The sequence below is a fragment of the Drosophila elegans genome, unplaced genomic scaffold, assembly GCF_018152505.1.
Source record: "Drosophila elegans isolate 14027-0461.03 unplaced genomic scaffold, ASM1815250v1 contig_208, whole genome shotgun sequence".
NCBI classification, from domain to species: Eukaryota; Metazoa; Arthropoda; class Insecta; order Diptera; family Drosophilidae; genus Drosophila; species Drosophila elegans.
In genome coordinates, this window is record NW_024545578.1 from 23213561 (window position 1) to 23236898 (window position 23338).

The window sequence follows — 23338 nt, forward strand, 5'->3', positions numbered from 1 at the left end:
GTCTCGAGTTGAATAGCACGATTCAGCTTTTATTAAAAAGGTTTTGTTTGTTTTGAGTTGACTTAAAACACAGTCCGAAAGAAAGAATTCTGAAAAATCATTATAAAATTTCGTGAAAAGCCTTTATTACTACAACATTTGAATCGGTAAGCATTAATATTGTTTTGCAATTTTGCAAATACAAAAGAATGGAAACGAGCTCCGGCAAACCAAAGTTTATATACCCTTCCAGCTATTGCAAAAATTAAATATTCAATTAATTTTTTTTTTTCGATTTTTTTTTCTTTAATGGGAGCTTTAGTATATAAATATAAAGTCGGACGGACGGACGGACATGGCTATATCGACTCTCTAGTGAGAATAAATATACTATTTTAACAGGGTCGGAAATATCTTCTTCACCGCGTTGCAAACTTCTTGTACCAAATTTATAAAAAGAAATCAGAGTTTAAATTAAATAATACGCTAAACCCCTTAAATAAGAGAAGTCTGACTGTGGTATTCCATGAGTAATGAATTGGGGTTTTGGATGCGGATTACATTTTTTTTCTTCGCTTAGGTCTAACACTATGTTTTCTTATCAGTGTTTTATGTGAGTAATGTGACAAAAAATAAATTCTTTTAGTGCTACTCATAGAGCTCAAGATCCCAGTTCTTTACCCCCACAGTTATTTAAACTTAACTAAACTAGACTATCGGCAAACCTTTTGATAATTACAATACATTTTTTATTTTCAGATCCTCTGCGGAAAAATGCGGATACTTCTGGGATTGTTTGGCACCGTTCTTTGTGTGTTCATACAAAAAACTAATGGAGAGATTCCAGATTGCGATTTCTTTGACACTGTGGATGTTTCAGCAGGCCAATGGCTCTCGAATGGTTCATATCTATTCGAGGACCTAGTTATTCCCGCCCATTTGACTGGCGAATATGACTTCAAGCTTCAGTCCAACAACTCGAAGGAGCATGTTGCGAGCCACTTGAGGGGATGTGTCTGTCAATTGAAGACCTGTGTTAGGTTTTGCTGCGATCTCTATGACATTATGTCTGAAGGCAACTGTTTTAATGACACGTCGAAGGAGGAGCTGGACGCAATGGATCCCTTTCTGAACATTACCCTTAAAGACGGTTCGGTGGTCAAAAGGCACTTCAAAAACGAAATGTTCGTACAAAGGGACTTGCCCAGGCCTTGTGACTCAATGTTCTACCTAGACAACCGGGATAAAATCGATGAGTATACTCTGTTCGAGGTTAATTTTCTTATTAAGCTACCAAATTGTGCCCAGTCTAATCGGTTTCGCTCCACCCTAGAATGGAACCTTTCTACGGCACCATGGCAAAGTCACCCTGAACAAACAGAAATACTGCCTTCAGCATTTAGTGTTCGACGAAACTACTGATACAGAATTCATCCAAATTGCACCATACAACTGCCACCCACAGACACAGGCGCAGGATATTTCTAAAACGTGGCATACCGTTGGTAAGCAAAAACGGTCAAAGAGCTTAAGGAATCCCTAACTTTCCCAATTCTCTCATACCTAAGTAATGGTGATATCGCTGATATGTATGCTTCTTACGATCAGCGTGTACCTCTTCTTCAAGAAGCTAAGAAACTTGCATGGCCAATGCTTCATCTGTTACATGGTAAGCCTGTTCATGGCCTACCTCTTTTTTCTGCTAAATTTGTGGGATTTGACCAACGATTTCTGCATAACAGCAGGTTAGTTTTTTTTAGACAATAACCCCCAGGACGTTAATTGGGCGGCCATGTCTCTTGCTTATCAAAATAATATTATAATTTCGTATATCATCATAATTTTGTATATTTTTCTCAGGCTTCATAGGCTATTTTTTCGTTATGGCCGCGTTCTTGTGGCTTTCCGTCATCAGCCTGCACCTCTGGATGACGTTCAAGGGCTCTGTAGTCATCAGTGGCTTCTTGGGAGATGATCAATTTTTGGCCTATAGCATATGCGCCTGGGGCTTGTCATTTTTCCTGACCGGAATTACCTATCTGGTTGATAAGGTTGCAGATCACGAAAATTGGGCCCCTCGAATGGGCAACGAAAACGAATGTTGGATTTATAGTGGGTTCCGATTTCCAAATTTATTCGGTATACATACATAGTTTCCCTTTTTATCCACAGCTCGAGATTGGTCTGCCATGATCTACTTATACGGGCCGATACTGTTGCTAATTGCGTTCAACATAACCACGTTTGTCCTGACGGCCAGAATTATAATTTCAGTTAAAAGGAGCATAAACAACTTTACTCACAAGCAAGACAAGAACAAAAAGCTCAACTCGGATAAACAATCGTAATTCAAATTGCATATATATTTTGATATGATTCCTTACTATATCTCTTGTAGTTACACCTTCTTTCTGCGGCTCTTTATCATCATGGGTCTCTCGTGGAGCTTTGAGATAATCTCATACTTGGTGCAAGACAAAGATGTTTGGGCCAAGGTTTTTCGAGTGACTGACTACTTTAATTGGTCCCAGGGTACCATCGTGTTCATTGTTTTTATTTTAAAACGCAGCACGCTAAAACTTATAAGACAGGCGTAAGTACTCTGTGATTCTGCAAAAAGATCGATAACCAGGTTTAATCAATACCAACGCCTAGGCTGCATTAAGAGTTAAAAGATATTGCTCGAGAATACATAATCCTATCCTATAATCATGTCCGCAGAGAACTGATTTGTAGTTTAAAAACTGTACTGAATTTTTGATCATAGTGCGTACCACGTCCTCACAGAATGGTGTTGATAAACCGTGTTATTTTAGCTGTAGCTTAATAATTGCTTGCAATATTAACTTCTGAATTTTTTTGCCTAGAACCCATCCAAAACCGAAGTTGAGAGACACCAATATGAAATCAGGTCGTGGCCGATCCGAAAATCGGTCCCTAACCTCAACCGCGTAAATCTACCATTGTGTATGAAATGTCACCTAAAAATAAATTTATTTAACAATTTTAAAAAGAAACAAAATTTGTCGGTACTCGATAAAAGCTTAATAAGGTTAAGGTTGCTATGAAAAAGTATTGAAACCGGTGTATAGGTATCTTAGCCTAAAATATAATTGTTTCAAGAAAATTTAAACATTTTATGTTCGTGCTGTTCAGAATTGATGCATGCATTTAAATTTAGCGCAAGTTCATCATATGCTGCTTTTAAATTGCCAAAGATTTTTGTTCCTACAATCAATCAAGTAAACCTTAAATCACAAGCGTATTTTATGTTTCTCTAATTTTATGGCTACGGTTTTATGGTTTTAGCTTTACCAAAAACCAGTCATGCTAATATTATGGCTTTTTTCCACCCCTCAATTATTTCAAAAATTGTTATTTAATATTTCGCCAAAAAATAGGGTTAAGAGGAGTCCCTTAAAACCATATTAGCATGGGTCAAACTGTTTGTTTTAGCTTGACATTTATCCCATCATTTCAGGGGAGTTCGCAATAAAATTTGCATTACTGAGTGCCAAGTGTCATGGCACATTCCCCCTAGCTAAAGTTGTCAACTTTTCGCCGAGTTTCGCATTTCGCAAACTGTGTCGCATTACACATTTTCAGATTCAAAATTGTTTGGCTCGGCTGCTGCTGTTGTCTCACTAATTGTCACTAAATATGGCTTCAGTTAATTCCAGTCTCAGTTACTTAGCAGCTTAGCTTCACAAGTGACTGGAAATCGAGAGAAGTGTCGAGGGATACACACCCGTCCATCATTTGATAAACTGTCTGTCAGTCACCCAGTCAGCCAGTCAGCCAGTTAGGCAGGTGAGTCAGTGAAGCGTTCAATCTTCTCACATTTTTTAGCACCTTTGTCAGCTTATCCAGTTTGTGTCAATAGCGTTTGTGCTTCTTTCGCTCGGAGTGCGAAAAATTTTGCAATATCTTCACTTGGCACTCTGACAGAGTCGAGAACGCCCCTGGGGTTTTGCCCAGCCAAATAGTTTTGAGGATGCTGATGCTGTCACACATTTTTTGTCACCCTTTGCCTGGCATCCATATTTGATGTTTGTCAAAGTTGGCAGATAAACAAAAACCGACCGAGAACAGAACCACAACAGATTAAGGAGTTATAACTTCTAGAGCAAGAAGTGTGAACATAAAGCCTGGGTCGAAACCAACCGACAAGTTTGTAAGCCCTTTGGCTTACACATGTCGGAGCCATAAAACGATGCAATTATCCCTCTTGTTTAAGTGTATTAAAGTCAAAAGCTGTATTTGTATCGCCTACAGGTGTTTCTAAGACCTAAAACAACCATTTATTATTAATAGGCGTAAGCCAAGTTAGATTTTTATTTTCAATAATTGTAATACCAAGGTCGCTTTATTACAAAACGGCTAAAGTTCTTCTTTCAAATACCCAAGTAATTCGGCATTTAATCTCTGTCTACACCGCCCAGAGACATTTCTGTTACATGACAGTCATTCACTTATCATTTCATTTTATTACTAGGTCAGATTAAAGTCACTTTAAGGCACTTCAACATGCAATGAAGAGAACTGCATATAGGTTTAAATTAAACCAATTAATCCGAGTTAAAGCAATTGCATCTTAATTCTACCAGATTTTAAAAAATCCTTTACAATATTTTTTATATGTTAGATTATAATTTGATTTTTAATTGTCACACTGCATTATTCATGCATCGCATTAAACTGCATTTCTCAAAATGTTGAGACAATTTATTTAAATAAAAAAAAACTATAAAATTCCGTTGGGAAAACGTTGCAAAAGTTGTTTAATTTATTTGTGAATATTAAGACGTTGCGAGTAGTTTGAATAAAACATTGTGTTACTATGATGGTAGTTCAAAGCATATTAATTAGAATAATAAAATGTAAAGTTGGTTTTGTAGGGTACCACAATGTCGGGGCCTTACCTCTTTCGTTCCTAACCGACTTTAATTGCTTCGAGTTATTATTTTGATTAGTCTTTATATTTTTTATCTCATTTTCAACGCCGTGAATTCGATACGATTAAAATGCTTGCCTGACCTTGAGGCGCATCTAACGATGCTATTTTTTTTTTTGCGGTTTGAGTTTTTTTTTTGTTGCTGTTCTAACTATGGTGCTATATCGTTATTCTCTTATTTTTTTTCTATTGCTTACTACTCATCGCTTTACTGCTGTTGCCTCTGCCTATCTGTCTTCGTTTTCTATTTCTTACTTAAATTGCTGACTTTTGTTGCTGCCTTTTTGCTTTTGATTTAACATTTACCTTTGCTCGATTCAAGTTAAAAATGATTTTTGTATCTTTTCGTGTAATCAAGAGAAGCACCTTGCAGCGATTTTAATTATTGATTTTGTGGCGCAGTCGGTTTTTGTGGTTCGTTCCAATCATTATTATTTGACTTTCGTACAGCTCATGCATAGTTATTGTTATTGTGGATTCCGACTTGAGGGGTGGGGTTGTGGGTCAGAGGGGAGGTGCTAGAAGACGGGGGCCCTACCCACATGGGCAAATCTTTGACTGGCAGAGAATCACCTGATTGTATGTAATTATAAGGGGTCTAGTACGGGGGGTACTAACTGTTTTCGGAAAATGTGTTTCCTAACTAAATATAAGTTGTAAAACCATTTGTTAATATTACAGCTGTTAGCAAACAATCTTAGCATTTTAATCTATTCAATCAGGGGCTATAGAAAGTATGCAAATAATCATGGGCTTTAGAAAATTTGTATTATATTCATATAGACGAAACCATTTTTTTTTTTTGTAGCAAAATTAGATATTGTCACTTACAATATATAATTATTGTAATTGTATATAATTATTATAGTTTTTATACAAATTTAGGAAATTAAAAATTGAACAGAAGTTTCTACAAAATATTTTTATGTCAAAAATACGCATTAAATATTAGGAATTGAGAATAGTTTTTTGTTGATATTCACCAACCATTGTTAACGATTATAAACACTAAAACTGAGAAAATCAGTATGCACTCAAATTTAAAAAAAAAATTGCAAATTGAACAGAATTACGTATTGACAAACAATTTTGTTTTCGAATAAAATAAAATAAATTAATTAATATTTTTTCCGCCCCTATATTTCTGCACTTAGATCATATAGGCAGTGAATACTGTGATTGCATGTGCCTAGCTCAACTGACCCACTCAACTAGCTCAGCTTCATAAGCATCACTCAAAAAGCTTCAGCTGCTGCTGCTTGGCTTATTTGCATCAAGTCTAGTGGGTTTCGACTCTTTATTATTACGTTTTTTCTTATTTCTAATGATTTCTGTTCTATGCCTGCGAGTTGGAATAATAAGCAGCGGCGAGAAAATGCAAAAAAAAAAATAATTGTTATAAAAGTGTTTATAAGTCAAGGTCAGGCAAAGCACTTTTTTACTGATGTAACACTTGGCACCAACCCTCCCCGCCTTTTCTCTCACTAAGCTGGTGGCAGCCCAGTTCTGTTTTATTTATATTTGTATTAAATGCGGGCTGCGGTCCTCTATGTGTTATATATGCGCATTTTATATACCTTTGTTTGTGGATGCACTTATGTGCACTTATACATATATATATATATATATACAAAATTGCATTTTTATTCCAGTTCTGGCAGGCGCAAGTGGTTTTCGCCCTTGTGCTAAGCCATCTCAGGCTGCAAATGCATTAAATCCAGCCTTGAACTATGGTTTACTTTACACACAAACATATGGAAAATACATCGAGTATGGTTTCTTTTTATTTGATATTTCTTGGCACTATTATAATTTGGCAAATTCTCTCTACAGTTGACACTTTTTTTCTGATTGAAATCTTTTATTTAATTTCGGTTTGCTAAATTGGCTTTTCGGTTACCTTGGCTTGCTACAATAATCCTGTCAATACTTCAATAGTTTATATTGATAACATCGAAAAAGTATAAAATACATATGTATATTCAAATGCAACTGGCCATCATAGCAAAATGCTGAAGATAAAACGATATACAATACAAAATAAAATTAAATAAACTGAAAATACTTCCAAACTGGAAATTGTAAGAAATTTTATATATTATTATTCTCATTTTTTTGGGTTATAAGTAGGTAAATCCATATACCATATATACTGCATATAGCATTTATAACAAACAAGAAAGAAAGCAAACTTCGGCAAGCCGAAGTTCATATACCCTTGCAGCTATTGCAAGAATTTAACATTTTTGAAAACATTGAAATTATGATTTACTGCGTATATGTTTAAAAACATTGAAGCTATGATGATTAGCAGCTCAATTATTTGATAGTTATTTTATATATTTTTATTATTTCTTTGGGAGCTATATGATATAGACGTCCGATTTTGATAAAATCTAAACCATAATTTTGAAAAATTAACCATTGCTATATGTCGAAGAACTGAACAAAAAATTAAAAAACAGAAAAGTTATAATTTTTTTCATTTATTTTTCCGATTGTTCCTATGGGAGCTATATGCTAAAGTCGTCCGATTTTGATATAATTTAAACCGTTAATCGAAAATATTTAACCATTACTAAGTGTCGATGGGAGCTATATGCTATAGTCGTCCGATTTTGATGAAATTTAAACCGTAAATCGGAAATATTTAACCATTACAATACGTCGAAGAACAAAACAAAAAATTAAAAAACAGCAAAGTTATAATTTTTTTTCATTTATTTTCCGATTGTTCCTATGGGAGCTGTATGCTATAGTCGTCCGATCCGGCTCGTTCCGACTTATATACTACCTGCAATAGAAAGACAACTTTTGGGAAAGTTTAATGCAGCTAGCTTTAAAACTGAGAGACTAGTTTGCATATAAACGGACGGACAGACGGACAGACTGACAGACTGACAGACGGACAGACGGACGGACAGACGGACATGGCTAGATCGACTCTACTAGTGATGCTGATCAAGAATATATATACTTTATAGGGTCGGAGATGTCTCCTTCACTGCGTTGCAAACTTCTGACTGAAATTATAATACCCTCTGCAAGGGTATAAAAATTATAACTTTTCTGTTTTTTAATTTTTTGTTCAGTTCTTCGACATATAGCAATGGTTAAATTTTTCAAAATTATGGTTTAGATTTTATCAAAATCGGACGTCTATATCATATAGCTCCCAAAGAAATAATAAAAATATATAAAATAACTATCAAATAATTGAGCTGCTAATCATCATAGCTTCAATGTTTTTAAACATATACGCAGTAAATCATAATTTCAATGTTTTCAAAAATGTTAAATTCTTGCAATAGCTGCAAGGGTATATGAACTTCGGCTTGCCGAAGTTTGCTTTCTTTCTTGTTTTCATTTATTTTTCCGATTGTTCCTATGGGAGCTATATGCTATAGTCGTCCGATTTTGATGAAATTTAAACCGTAAATCGGAAATATTTAACCATTACAATACGTCGAAGAACAAAACAAAAAATTAAAAAACAGCAAAGTTATAATTTTTTTTCATTTATTTTCCGATTGTTCCTATGGGAGCTGTATGCTATAGTCGTCCGATCCGGCTCGTTCCGACTTATATACTACCTGCAATAGAAAGACAACTTTTGGGAAAGTTTAATGCAGCTAGCTTTAAAACTGAGAGACTAGTTTGCATATAAACGGACGGACAGACGGACAGACGGACAGACTGACAGACGGACAGACGGACGGACAGACGGACGGACAGACGGACATGGCTAGATCGACTCTACTAGTGATGCTGATCAAGAATATATATACTTTATAGGGTCGGAGATGTCTCCTTCACTGCGTTGCAAACTTCTGACTGAAATTATAATACCCTCTGCAAGGGTATAAAAAATTATAACTTTGCTGTTTTTTAATTTTTTGTTTTGTTCTTCGACGTATTGTAATGGTTAAATATTTCCGATTTACGGTTTAAATTTCATCAAAATCGGACGACTATAGCATATAGCTCCCATCGACACTTAGTAATGGTTAAATATTTTCGATTAACGGTTTAAATTATATCAAAATCGGACGACTTTAGCATATAGCTCCCATAGGAACAATCGGAAAAATAAATGAAAAAAATTATAACTTTTCTGTTTTTTAATTTTTTGTTCAGTTCTTCGACATATAGCAATGGTTAAATTTTTCAAAATTATGGTTTAGATTTTATCAAAATCGGACGTCTATATCATATAGCTCCCAAAGAAATAATAAAAATATATAAAATAACTATCAAATAATTGAGCTGCTAATCATCATAGCTTCAATGTTTTTAAACATATACGCAGTAAATCATAATTTCAATGTTTTCAAAAATGTTAAATTCTTGCAATAGCTGCAAGGGTATATGAACTTCGGCTTGCCGAAGTTTGCTTTCTTTCTTGTTTTCATTTATTTTTCCGATTGCTCCCATAGGAATGCTATAGTCGTCCGATTTTGATGAAATTTAAACCGTAATTCTGAAATATTTAACCATTACTAAATGTCGAAGAACTAAACAAAAACTTAAAAGAAAGCAAAGTTATAATTTTTTCATTTATTTTTCCGATTGTTCCTATGGGAGCTATATGCTATAGTCGTCCGATCAGGCTCGTTCCGACTTATATACTACCTGCAATAAAAAAGAAAGACAACTTTTGGGAAAGTTTCATGCAGATAGCTTTAAAACTGAGAGACTAGTTTGCGTAGAAACGGACGGACAGACTGACGGACAGACGGACAGACGGACGGACAGACGGACATGGCTAGATCGACTCTGCTAGTGATGCTGATCAAGAATATATATACTTTATAGGGTCGGAGATGTCTCCTTCACTGCGTTGCAAACTTCTGACTGAAATTATAATGCCCTCTGCAACGGTATAAAAATTATAACTTTACCGATCCGGCTCGTTCCGACTTATATACTACCTGCAATAGAAAGACAACTTTTGGGAAAGTTTCATGCAGATAACTTTAAAACTGAGAGACTAGTTTGCGTAGAAACGGACGGACAGAGGGACATGGCTAGATCGACTCGCCTAGTGATGCTGATCAAGAGTATATATACTTTATAGGGTCGGAGATGTCTCCTTCACTGCGTTGCAAACTTCTGACTGAATTTATTATACCCTCTGCAAGGGTATTAAAACTAAAACTAAGTACGGTGCAGGGATAGTGGTTGAAATGCAAATTTGATTATATAGATTTTTATAATTGTTACAAAGAACACGAAAAGGCTCATGCAGGCCAAAATTTAAGGTACATGTTGGCAAGTTAAGAATATGGTAGTTGCGGGTTGGTCCAAAAGGCACATTAAAAGTTAAGCGGCTTACCAATTCTATGGAGTCAATATCACCTTCCACATGATTGTGCAATAGTAATCTACTTGAGTAAGAATACAACCTTACTCTTGCTGATCCCAATTCAAACCACAACGGGCAAAAAGAAGAAATTTTTTTTGTACCGACTCAATACGATCAATGTGCACTTGATATTGGGTACTCCAAACGGGAGCGCAATATTATACAAGTTTTTGGTTTCAAGTGGTTTCAAATATTATTATTAAAGTGGTTTCAATTATTGCTGCGTGCGATCGGGGCATACCAAAGAGAAAATAAAACCCAAACCAAGCCAAAATACGAGATCTTTAAGCGGGCGATGCATCTGAATAGATGTTTACGTAAAGGAAAAAGTAGGAGGAGATGCGTTTTGCGTACAGAGCTTGGCCGAACTAGTTTAAATGAAGATTATTTATATATTTTTATTATTTCTATGGGAGCTATATGATATAGACGTCCGATTTTGATAAAATCTAAACCATAATTTTGAAAAATTTAACCATTGCTATATGTCGAAGAACTGAACAAAAAATTAAAAAACAGAAAAGTTATAATTTTTTTCATTTATTTTTCCGATTGTTCCTATGGGAGCTATATGCTATAGTCGTCCGATTTTGATATAATTTAAACCGTTAATCGAAAATATTTAACCATTACTAAGTGTCGAAGGACTAAACAAAAAATTAAAAAACAGCAAAGTTATAATTTTTTTCATTTATTTTTCCGATTGTTCCTATGGGAGCTATATGCTATAGTCGTCCGATTTTGATGAAATTTAAACCGTAAATCGGAAATATTTAACCATTACAATACGTCGAAGAACAAAACAAAAAATTAAAAAACAGCAAAGTTATAATTTTTTTTCATTTATTTTCCGATTGTTCCTATGGGAGCTATATTCTATAGTCGTCCGATCCGGCTCGTTCCGACTTATATACTACCTGCAATAGAAAGACAACTTTTGGGAAAGTTTCATGCAGCTAGCTTTAAAACTGAGAGACTAGTTTGCATATAAACGGACGGACAGACGGACAGACGGACAGACTGACAGACGGACAGACGGACAGACGGACGGACAGACGGACATGGCTAGATCGACTCTACTAGTGATGCTGATCAAGAATATATATACTTTATAGGGTCGGAGATGTCTCCTTCACTGCGTTGCAAACTTCTGACTGAAATTATAATACCCTCTGCAAGGGTATAAAAATGAATCAAGGAAAAAACTAAATCCATTTATCATTCTCATTAAAGTAAGTATAAAATGACATCAAAGTTTCTGCCAAATTATGATCTTTAAAAAGAATCAATTTTAATTTGCCCCGGATAACCCCAAATTGCTGAAAAGACACTCAAAACGGTCAGCAGGGGAGCCACAACCATTTTGTGCTATTAAATATATACAATTTAATAGATTAATTGATTCTAAAACAACCCAAAAATAGTATGCTGAAAGCCTTTTTAATAGCATTAAACACACAAAAAGGGCACCCCAAACAATCGTCCCAACTCCACTTTACTTTATCCCCACTCAAGCACACACAAAAATATCTTGATGAAGATGAAAATATTTTCCAGTTGCGTGCGCCAAAGCTGAAAGCCAATTTAAGTATAATTTCCTTTAAGTAATTAAATTTGAATCAAAAATCTATGAGCAGACAAAATGTTGTTTGCCGTTGCCGTTGTTGTTTTGTTTAGACAACACTCCAAGTCGGCAGCAGCTCATTAATATTTCTTTGCATGGGAGACGCTTTCGGTGGCGTTTCACCTTGAAATGGGTCGTCTGGGCTATGGGTCTATGTGTGTGTAATTAAGACAAAAGGTCACCGAGAGAGCCCAACGTTTTTCGATGGGGATCGGGGGCCTTCCACTTGGTGCCCGTTTGGAGACCTATGCCCAAACAATACCCATTAAGCATATTAATCATCTTTAACACGGGCTCAACATAAACATTTAAATAAATAAATGTTGGTACACCGCGGTGTCGTACACGTAATGTCAAGAAGGAGTTGTTGTTATCATTGTTTGTCACAATCAATTGAAACTTTAATTAAACAAAAACATAAATATTATCAGGCACAAACTCTCGGAAGTAATTCGGTTAGACAAACAAAAAACGTGTTTAAATTAATATTTTTAAAAATTTTAAATTGGCTTTTAATTGTACCTTTAAGCCATTTCCGATTGTGAATGAAAATAAATGGACTTATATTTAAATTAGCATAGTGAAAATAAATTCCGTATTCGCATAGTATCCCCGAGCGGCCATTTCCACACCATCAAATTTACCAAATGCTCTGAATAATTTACAAGAGTTCACATAAATTTCCAAACATGTTCAAACAAAAAAAAATAAAGCAAAAAATTAAGCTAAATTTATATTCAAGCAATGCAGGGGATATAAGCACTGAAAGTACTGAATGTATTACATTGCCAAACATTTCGATCACGTACGCAGAATTTTAAGAACAAAAGTGCGCCAAACAGAAGGAAAAAAAATGAGCACTAAGATGCTGCGACAAGAGGAGAAGGGTTCCGAATGCTCACACACCATTTAAATACAGCTCGAGTGCATACAGTTTTGCGCTTTTTGTGCAGAGCACAGTAGATCACAAGAAATGGAATTTACCTTAAAATGTATAACAATAAAATTCAGAACAATTTAATACATAAACAAATGTGATAGCATTTTTAAATAAACCTTCAAATTAAAAATTTGCAAATATTAAAAAAAAAAATTTTAATTGGTAACAAAATAAATTATTCACTCGATAAATAGCGTCTTGATTTAATTATTTATTTCTATATTAAATTCATCTGTTTTTAAAAACCCAATTTATTTTTCGGATTTGGTTTAATTTAGAATTTATGACCAATGTAAAACCACTGTGCGTCGCAACGTGCAACCAATCCGAGCTGAAGATGCTGGTGGCTCTTGCGCTGCATTATGGAAATGGTCGCGTCTTACGCGTGTATTCGCTGCCATTAAAAATGCTGGATGGTGGGGCCGGATTGCGGAAAAGTGGGTTGGAAAAATGGGTTCGGAAAAGCGGAGGAAATGGTGGGCGAGAGTGGGTGAAGAACTGCAGTCTGCAGTGGCTCTTCCTGCCGCCGCTGAATTCTCAGTTGAGCACGTGGTGTGAATGACAAATTACACACGGCAACCAGCAGAACAAGAACAAGAACAAGAAGTACGGGCAGCGATAGCGGCAGTAACTTTTTTATTGTAGTAAACGATTTATGCAACAAAAGGCTATAAAGGCAAACAATGGCCACAAGTGTAATGGCTGCTCGGGCCTCACACATTCCGGCTGCACAAAAGACCGAAATTGCAGCATTTAAATAGTTGACAATAAGCTTGCCAACGAGTTTTTGGCCAGCTGCTGTGGGGGCGTTGAGTAATTTTATTTTTCCCCCCACTTTTTTGCTGACTTTTTCCCGCTAGTCTCAAGTTGGCTTTTGCCAAGAAGTGGCTTACAAAGTGCTGGCCGACAAATAAACACATGACTGCAACAAAAAAGGGGAAGGCAACCACTTTGGCGAAGCGGCAAATTGACGGCTAAGAGGGCCCCAAATCAAGGCTGGTTCATGCGGCAGGTGTAATGGCTCCAAACATTGTTTGCGGACAAGTTATGAACTGTCACATTAAATGTGAAAAATGTGGGAAAACTCATATTCAATTATTAAGAGGCGAGTTATGTTTTTGTTTACCCCATGACGCGTTTCTTGTTGCCCTACCCAATAATTACCCAGTTGAAAAATGTGTCAAACTATTTAAGTAATATGCAAAATTGAACATCAATCATTAAAGAAGTTAAAATGCGGAAGGTCTCATAGATTACTCAATCCTAAAATGATTGAGAAATGACAGCACAAAACCATATGCAAGATAAATAAAATTAAACATGCCTGTCTTGCAAAACGAAATATTTTTATATTTTGAATCTGACTAAAATCCAACAGCTTCCACTCCGTTTAAATCATCATGGCAACCAGTCCATAGAAGCTCTGTTACCCGGTATAAAAAACGAATTTAACAATTAAATAACTCATGATTTTTTAATTCACTTTTACCTATTGCAACCTGATGGAATATTTTTCAATTAGAAGTTCAATCCAAATACAAATCCTCTAGCAAAGTTTATATTTGTATGTGAAACAATAAAAACTGAAAATAAACGCATACTATCGGTAGATACAAGAGCCATGAAAATTCCAGCTGATGCACCCCAAGTCGAAACCACGCCCCCTGCACAGAATCCGCCCTTCGGCAGCGTCCAGCATGCATATTGAAATTAAAAATATTCCCAACCGACAAAACCCCCGAAAAACAAAGCAAACTTCAGTGCACTTTTCCATGGGTGTGACACCGAAGCCACCAAACTTGCCCAAACTCCAACTTCCGGAAAACCCCTGGGTGAAAATCGTTGGGGGGAGGGGGGGACTCTAAAAAATTGTGGGCGGGTAATTTTTCCGGGAAGGAGGGACTGTGCCATTGTGATCGCTTTCCATGCATACTACATGCTGTTTACTCTGGCTGCTTTTCCTTTGTGTTTTTGTTTATTAAGTACATTCGGATATTCATATTTTAGCCGTGCTTCAGTCTGTCCATAGTCCGCAGTCCGTAGTCCGTTGTCGGTTGTCCGTTGTCCGTAGTGCCCGTCCGTGTTGTCATCCGCGCCCGCTAAGCAAAACTCAGTAACTCAAAGCACGACTCGTTGCCGCTCATTTCTCATTCAGCTTTAGGGGCACAATTACGCAAATTGCAATTATGTTGTATTCCTCGGTTTTCCCCAAAGTTTTTCCCAGTTTCCTACTTTTCCTCCCCTTTTTTGCCTCAGTATTTACCCGATGAACGGAGAGCGGGGGGCAGTTTTCAGACGGGGGAGCATCTGGCTTGATGACAGCGGCGTGACCACAGTTACAAAAACAAAACAAAAAAATACTGCCACAGTGGCTTCTCGGAGACAGTGTACAAGAAATCTTAACACTCACAGTTTTTCCAGTTATTCTTACACACTTTTATTTACTTGCTTATTTTATTGTTTTTTTTTTAAATCTATTTAAAAAGTAATCGGTTTCTACTCCATTTCATTTAATAAATAAAAACCAGAAAGGAAGCATATACGCTTGCAGCTATTCCAAAAAATAAATATTCATTAAAGCAACAATAGTTTGGTATTTATGCTGTTTCGATGGCAGCATAACACATTGACATTGTTGCCCGAATTTATAAAAAAAAAGCCGCAGTTCAGAAATATTAAACCATTACTTACTATACTAAAGTGTAGGCATTCAAAACAACTTTTTTCATATATTTATACAAAAATTGCCATGCATGGTAGCTATATGATAATCGTTTGATTTAAATGAAAATCAAAACCTGAATTCTGAAATATAACTTAAAGATCTCAAGGAATATTTAAATATAATGGAAAAACATAAAAATTATAATTTTCTCATTTGGTTTTTATTTTTATGACTATTCTATTGATTTTAACTGAATTAAAATATTAAATAATGGATAAATATTTCAGAATAACGGAATAAACTGAAGAACAGTGAAGTTATAATCCTTTTGTCATTATTTTTTTATCTGTTCATATAGGCTCTATATGATATAGACGTTCGATCTGGCTCGTTCCGACTTATACAATACTACATGCAATAGAAAGACAACTTTTGGAAAAGTTTTCTGCAAATAACTTAATCATATAAAAAATACCATATGTATATAAAGCAACGATAACGATCCTATTTATGTGGTACCTATATATATCACAACCACTGTTCAACCCACATAGAAAAGCGACAAACGCAGGCACACGCAAGCCTTTTGGGTTCACAAAGTCTAACTAGGAAAAAAGAGCTCAAACATTTCCATATAAAGGTTGACAAGTATAAAGAGAAAGGGGGTTTCGGAAAAGCGGAAAAGCGGGGAGCCACATGATCAGGGGCCGCAGAATTTTCGATGTTGGCATGTGCAGTGGAGCACATTTTTCAAGTGCTAAACAAATGTTTTTTTTTTGTTTTCCTTCAGTTTCTGCTTAAACCCTTTTCCCCTTTTTTTTTTGTTGTTGTTTGTGGCTACAAGGGATTTGGCTTTTTGTTTATTTGCAACTTGTTTCCATTTTTACGATTCCATTTCGTTTGTATTTTCCAGAAACACAGTGCAGCACGCATTTATTGTTTGCTAGTCAAATTGAAAGTTTTACAAATTTGCGGTGACAGGCACGAAACGCTCCTCGGCAAAAAACCATAACTATTTATTAGCCCACTAACTTTTATTTTGTTTAACCGGCAATCAGCATCTGAGAATCAGAATCAGAATCTGAGAAATGACAAATTCATTTCGCTTATCAATCGTGTGTATAAATTATATATTTTTCCCCCGGGGGCGGGCAACACATCAGTCATAACTACAGTGGCAAACCCAGGCGTCTCATTCAATTACCATCAAAAATGTTCATTAACTTATACACACACACACATCCTTTTTGAGCACCATAAATTTCCCTCGACTGCAGCCATTAGTCAATAATATCCTTCCTCCATTTTGGATCCGAGACAATGAAGTGGGGCGCACATAAAAAAATTGATTAATTTTTTTTTTTTTTTGCTCTGGTTGTGTGTGCAGATAATGGTGGGTGGTGGGTGGATAGTGGTGCTGCTGGCGGTACATTTCCTTTTAATAAACGGAGGCCATTTTTGACCGTGTTTTTGGCCGCGGGATTTACCATTCGCTTTGAAGTCCAATAATGAGGTTTAGGGCCGACCCGGCAGCCAAATCCCTTTTCGAGAATTCCATTTCGGAAATCAACTTATGGCCATAAACAAGTCAAAAAGCCCACAAAAGCTGCCACACCAAAGCACACTTAAAAAAAATGAAGTAAACTACAACAAAAATCAATGAATCGAAAATTGAAGCCAAAATTTGTAATTACTACGTACTAATTTAAAATAAAAAATAAAAAAAAAAATTGAAAAAAATAAACCTTTTTAAGTCCATGAAATATTTGTGTTTAAGTTTATATAAAAAGTTGGTTGGTTAGACATGATAATAAAATTCTTGCTTCATGTTTTCTTGTCAAAAATAAAAATAACGTAACATATAAGCTGTCACCTAGACAGGTGCTATTAAATAAATATTATTCCGTTTTAGGAAAACGAACAAGGCTTTTTTTTTGCAGTGTGGTACACTCACAAATATAAAGATGTAGAGAGCCTTTGAGATGAAGCCATTGGTTGCAACTCGCGGCCGTTGCGCCTAAGCGCAAGATAAACTTTGCGTCTTGAAGCGAAACGAAACGAACAGCGGCCACCGCAAAAACTTCAAAATCTCCAACCCGCAACCGCACAGCCCCCTCTCAGATCCCCTTTGGACCCCCTCAAAACCCCCTTTTAGAGCCCCCCGCCCCCCCTGTACATCCCGTTTGGGGTCCTTTGCTCCCGCCATTTTGCACTTCAACTTGCTGGGGAATTGTTCTCCCTTTTCGGCCCCGTATGTACGGTTGCATATATGTATATGCATGGATCTGGATGTAGGTTGGAATATTTTTTTCACTTCTGGGCCATTTTTGCATGTTTGTCTCGCAAATTATGCGCTGCACACAAACAAAAGAGGAAACGTCGGCGTCGCAGGCTCTGCTTTCCACGGCTATTTTTTTCACTGCCGCTAATGATGGGCTGGAATTTAGCGGGCCGAGAAAAAAGACAGTGCAGGCTCGGTATTAAGGGGTATCTGCATGATCAGTAGGCAGAAACACCACCACAAGGAAAACGTGCAGTTTATAGCCAATAAATAAAAGATTTTTTATTTCCAAAGTGTGCTCATAAACTGATTCGCTGAAATAAGCTGTTAAGGCTTAATAATATGATTCATAGGAAGCAAAGAGCAAACTAAAACTCAAAAGTGGAGAGTAATAACATAAGTTCAATAAAAAGTTTGAAAATGTATAAATTACACAATGCAAAAAAAGTATTAATAGTTGGGCGAGGGCCATATTATTAAGCCTCTGATATGTTTATTAAAATCATATTTTTTACAGCATAAAAATGAATAAAATTTTAATGTAGAAAAATGATGAACTGCATATATAACATACTAGAGATTTTATATTTTAAATATTAATGCGATAATTTCTATTTAAACAAAATTAACTACTTCAAACACCTTTTCACGCTCTCATCTCAAACAGGATCTGAGGTTGGGCCACGGTGCGGCTGAGTGTTATTCTGCAGGATGGAGGCCTCATTTTTTCGCACGCCACGCCTGTGCTTTTGGCGTGTGCTGCTTCCTGCTCATTGCATATCCAACTTTATTTTTCGCTTCCAGCCGGAAATAATAATTGCAACATGGCGCTGCATCCCCAGTGCGCCTGTTGTTGTAGTTGCCGCCTGCAACAGCGGGCATTAGCGAATTTCTACTTGTGGCACTGGCAGCGCCAGAAAATAGTGTCACTTGTGTCACACAAGGCAGACACTTCCACTCCCCTTTTACTTTCCCCCCTCCGCTTTCCCGCTGCTTTTCCCATTTTGGTGGAATTTTTGCTCATTTCTCCAGCAGCAAACATGGACAAAGCCTTCATACCATTTTCCCCCTACCGCCCTTGTTTTTCTCTTTTTTTCTGGTGGGCTGCTCTTTTTTTTTAAGATTTTAATACGTCCATATGGATGAAAACTATTAAGGGGTTTTATTCCATTTCTCACTGCATCACTGTGTTGCAAATCCTGCAGTCTTCTTTGGAAAATTCGCATTAGTTTGTTGTTGAGGATATTAAGAGTTTAAACAAAAATTAACTTTTTTTGGACTTACTTAGGAAAATCTGCTAAGACTTAACGCAATTATTTATGTTTCTCAAGAAATGTTTAAAAAATTAACTTTCGTAAATCCAATGAAAAATTTGCCCAACTAAATTTGCCAACTAAACAGTTCGAATAATTTAATTAAAATTTGCAATGTTTTTTTTTAATTAATTAAGTTAATTTATACCAGTATAAAAACAATAAATATTGATCAAAGCAAAACTTCAAAATAAATTGTTATACTGCAATACCCCAAAAAATGATCAATGCGCATTTCCCGGTTTGGGACGAAATCAATGCCAAACCAATTCATCGAAACGCCACTCCATATCGGAATGGCCGAAAAAACACCTCCGCAATTTCCCTCTCACTTGCTGCGTGAAAACGTTACAAACGAGCACATGAAAGTAAAGATTGACAGGGTAATACGAGCGAACTCCGTCGACAGGCAGTCGTCTGGGCACACACAGTTATATATATATATATATATCCGGATATGTGTACGGGGATAGCTATATGTCTGGCATATAAACAGTGCTCAGCTGTCAGACAAACAGACGTAACGTGCAAAAAGGAACAAAACATGGCAGAAAAATGAGGAAAAAAAAACTGCGCAAACAATAGAAAAATTGCGAATGACGCGACGCGTTCTGAGTTCATAGAATAAAACAGCAACAACGGCATCAGATCTGACAGTTCTGGCTACATCTCGGCCCCCTGTCACAGCCCATCTTTTAGCCAACCAGCCAGCCATACATCCATCCATTAGTTCTTCCGTTTCGGCCATGTTTTTCATACACTCAAACTATATCCATTTATTTCGATGCGACGGCTTCTACGAGTACTTCCATCGCAGTCAGAAGACGTCAACGCGTTCGTCACTCGATTTATCTCCCCTCGCTTATCACTCAGACAAAATGTTTAAAAACTACTAGCAAGAAGAGCAAAATAAAACAAATCTGGAATTTATAAAACAATCACTATAATATGCTAAAATAAAACAAATCAATAAGTTAAATTAAATTATTATCTTATTTAATTAAAAATTAGTTTTTTAAATTAAACAAATTGAATTTAAATGAATTTTACTTTATATTTTAGAATAATTTGTTGAATATCTCATACATCCAAACTCTTGCTGATTTTTTTAGATTTAAGTATTTTAGAGTCTGCCAATAAATTCTAAAATACTGTATTTTTAATATTTTTAATCACGTGTTAAATAAAAACTTTATTTAAGTGTATTATATAGAGCGCTTTCGCGATATAAATCCTGTTACAGTCATAGTCTGTGTCTCAGTTTTTCTCTTTTTGTGTTTATGTCTCTTTGATGTTGTTTATCAACTTGAGCACAGATTTACAAGAGTAAAAACTTTTTTAACTGTTGTCTAGGGAAAATCACAAAGTAAGTAAGTGTGTCTTAAAATAAATTAAATGAGAATTTAAATATGTTTTTTTCTTGCATACTAATATTTGTGATATTTAAAATAGCGCCAATGCGTAATTACAAATCGGCAATAAATATTTACCGAACCAATTAAGGGAAATTCCAACTTAATGAAATAATATTTATTAAAAGAGAGATCGGTTAAAGCCATTAACACCAATTAGCGAGACTGTCACATTCGCCTTTTGTAATTTTTTATAATCGTGGCCCTTTGCTGATTTAATTTACAGATTAAGTACCTTTTTTTACTGATCTCACTAGCTAGCAAATAAATATTATGCGCCCTATTGTTAAGGGGGTTTTTTCCAATGATAGCGATTCAGCGATTCAACGGAGTAAAACGATTGAAGGCATGCAAGCAATTTTCAAACTCCAACTCTTAACCGGAATTCCAAGCCCAGAGCCACAAAGGAAACCTGCAAATGAGCCAGGCATTTGACCAGGACAGCCCCTCGCATGTTCAAAGCTCAAAGGCGGCCAAGTGCCAGACTCTGGATCTGGATGGCAAAAGGAAACCAAAACTCAAAGCTCACTTCCAGGACGAAATCCAATTGACAGACAAACATGCAAGCGACCATCGATAAATGGAAACCCACAAAAAACGCTTGGACTTGGCCCAAGACTCTCGAGCTCAAATTCTGCTCACTTTTCGATGACACACTTGTAAAAAAGTGGTTCATGAATTGTACAATTTACATTTTCAATCATGCTAAAGAGATGCATAAGAAAGAAAAAAAGTTGTTCTAAATATTACAAATATTCTGGCAAAAGCTGTAACAAAATTTTACATTTTATTAAGTTTACCACATTAAAAGATCTAAGGGCAAATAAACATTCCTTTTTTGAGCACTTAATAATAACTATATTTGAGCAGTACAGGTAAATATAAATGGTGCATATTTTGTTCAGTGTAATGCTCAAATGCAATGCGGTGAAAAGGTAATAAATGCAACTGGAATATGAAAAATCAAACCCCAAATCAAGGGAAAATTTCTCACATCCCTTAATCCATTAGATTTCCTGATTCTGACCAAAAATTTATTGCTTTCGCAAGGCGATTTGCCGAAATTAGTCAAAGTAACCGAAAGGCAATCAGAGGTCCCAATAGTTTTTCCCTTTTTGCCGGCGCAGGGAATTTTCAAATGAAAATCAAGCTTCGGCTATATGGCTTTGACCCAACCTCACATTCAAGTAATTGACATTCTGTTGCGCTATTCGAACCCAGGACGATGGACGATGGACGGAGGATGGAGGACGAAGGTTGAAGAACCAAGGAGCAGGCGGTTCAATTGCAGCTCCTTTTGCTTGTCTTGCCGGGGATTTATTGCAACCTCAGTTGTTTGCCATCTTGGTGCTTGCCCCAGCTCTTTCTCAACTTTCAGGTTCTCGTCTATATTTTTTTATGGGCGTACATCTAAGCCGTCATTTCGGAAAACGACGCCCATTGCAATAGTGCCGAGATTTGATCAGTTGTTTGCTTTCGCTTTATATATCTTTCACTGTTTTAAAATTGCACTCATGTGACTTTGGCTCAGCCACTCGACGCTCGTCTCCATCCGCCCATACAATGGGCACACAATGAGCTGGAAACTGTCAAAAGGAAGGTCTTCCATGCCTCATTTAATACTATTTCAAAGGGGTAAAGTTAATATTTGGCTTAACTTCTTAAATAAGGTGAATTGTGGGAATAATTTTCAATAAGTAGAAGTCGTATTGAGTATAAAAACATGAAGTTTTTAGTCGAAAGACAAATAATGAATGTACAACATTTAGTGCCATCCAAATTAATAGAGTATCAGACTACAAAATCTTTTCGTTGATGCCCATAGTGACTGCAATGCTTCAACTAACATTTTTTCCTGCCAAACTGAATCTGTATTTTTATGTGTTTTAGACACCGTTTTTTTTTTTTTTTGGTAGGTCCTTGGTGGCTGCTCTATTCTAAAGCGACAACAGAATAAATTTTGGTTGGACAATTTTGTTTCATTTTTTTGTAAATCCCCAATGCAGGCGACTCAAGCTACCAAAAACATACGATGCACATTCATATTCATTCTCGTTCTTGGGTGGAAACAGATCCTTTGGGAATTACGAGAGTACAAACTCACTTACACATACAAGTGGGCTTATCCTTAAATTTAAGATTTAACACATTTCTGCAACATTTCTTTCGATTTAGTTGTTTTATGTGGGCCATTAATTATGGATTTTGTGTTTCTAAAACGTTAAATGTACTTTATTTGCTCTGCTCTTGTTGTGCAGAGTATAGTTTTTAATTTATTTAAAAGATTTTCTTTTTTGCCAGCATGTGACAAAATCCTGGCCTGGAAATCCTGCTCTAATTGGCAGACTTCCGGCGGCCTGTCAAACATCCTTGCAGATAAAACCAAAGTCCAACAAAAAATTCTTAGAGAGAGTTGAGTTTTTCGTTTCAACAGTTTTTCCTTGGTGCTTTATGTAAATGATGTTGGATTACGCAAATATTTACATTATTTTCCTCGCCATAGGTTACTTTTTTCTCCGCTCAGATATTTATTTATTCAATGCGATTGTTGCCTTTTGTTGGAATTGAATTGAATGCTTCTCATTTGATTTTACCATAATTCAATTATTTCCGTTTAATTTTCAACAAATACTTGAACGCATTCCATTCGCATATTTGACTAAGTTAAGTGTTTGGGAACTGGTGGGGGGGGGGGGCCATTAAAAGATAAGTTGAAAATCAGCCAAATCAAAAAACCTGAAAGTTCCTTGGCATTCGTTTTAATCTTTTCGACTCTGTGAACTTTGAGCAGAAAGTTCCGTTTCT

The 23338-nt window shown here is 36.0% G+C and overlaps 2 protein-coding genes across 3 annotated transcripts in view; one reads left to right on the forward strand and one right to left on the reverse strand.

The window, feature by feature from the left end:
- LOC108136058 (Ig-like and fibronectin type-III domain-containing protein 2) overlaps positions 1 to 23338 on the reverse strand; it is an 86782-nt gene that overhangs the window by 61251 nt on the left and 2193 nt on the right.
- Positions 39 to 3370, forward strand: LOC108136002 (G-protein coupled receptor Mth-like). 2 transcript variants are annotated; one of them, XM_017256929.2, is made up of 8 exons: positions 39 to 146; positions 739 to 1251; positions 1313 to 1484; positions 1548 to 1724; positions 1840 to 2091; positions 2152 to 2323; positions 2378 to 2572; positions 2847 to 3367. In XM_017256929.2, the coding sequence occupies exons 2-8, from the start codon at positions 754 to 756 to the stop codon at positions 2932 to 2934; spliced, it is 1554 nt and encodes a 517-aa protein (XP_017112418.1). In that variant the 5' UTR covers positions 39 to 146; positions 739 to 753; the 3' UTR covers positions 2935 to 3367. The 2 variants fall into 2 exon arrangements, with proteins under 2 accessions (XP_017112418.1, XP_041564123.1); XM_041708189.1 differs by lacking the exon at positions 1548 to 1724 and having other exon boundaries at positions 2847 to 3370.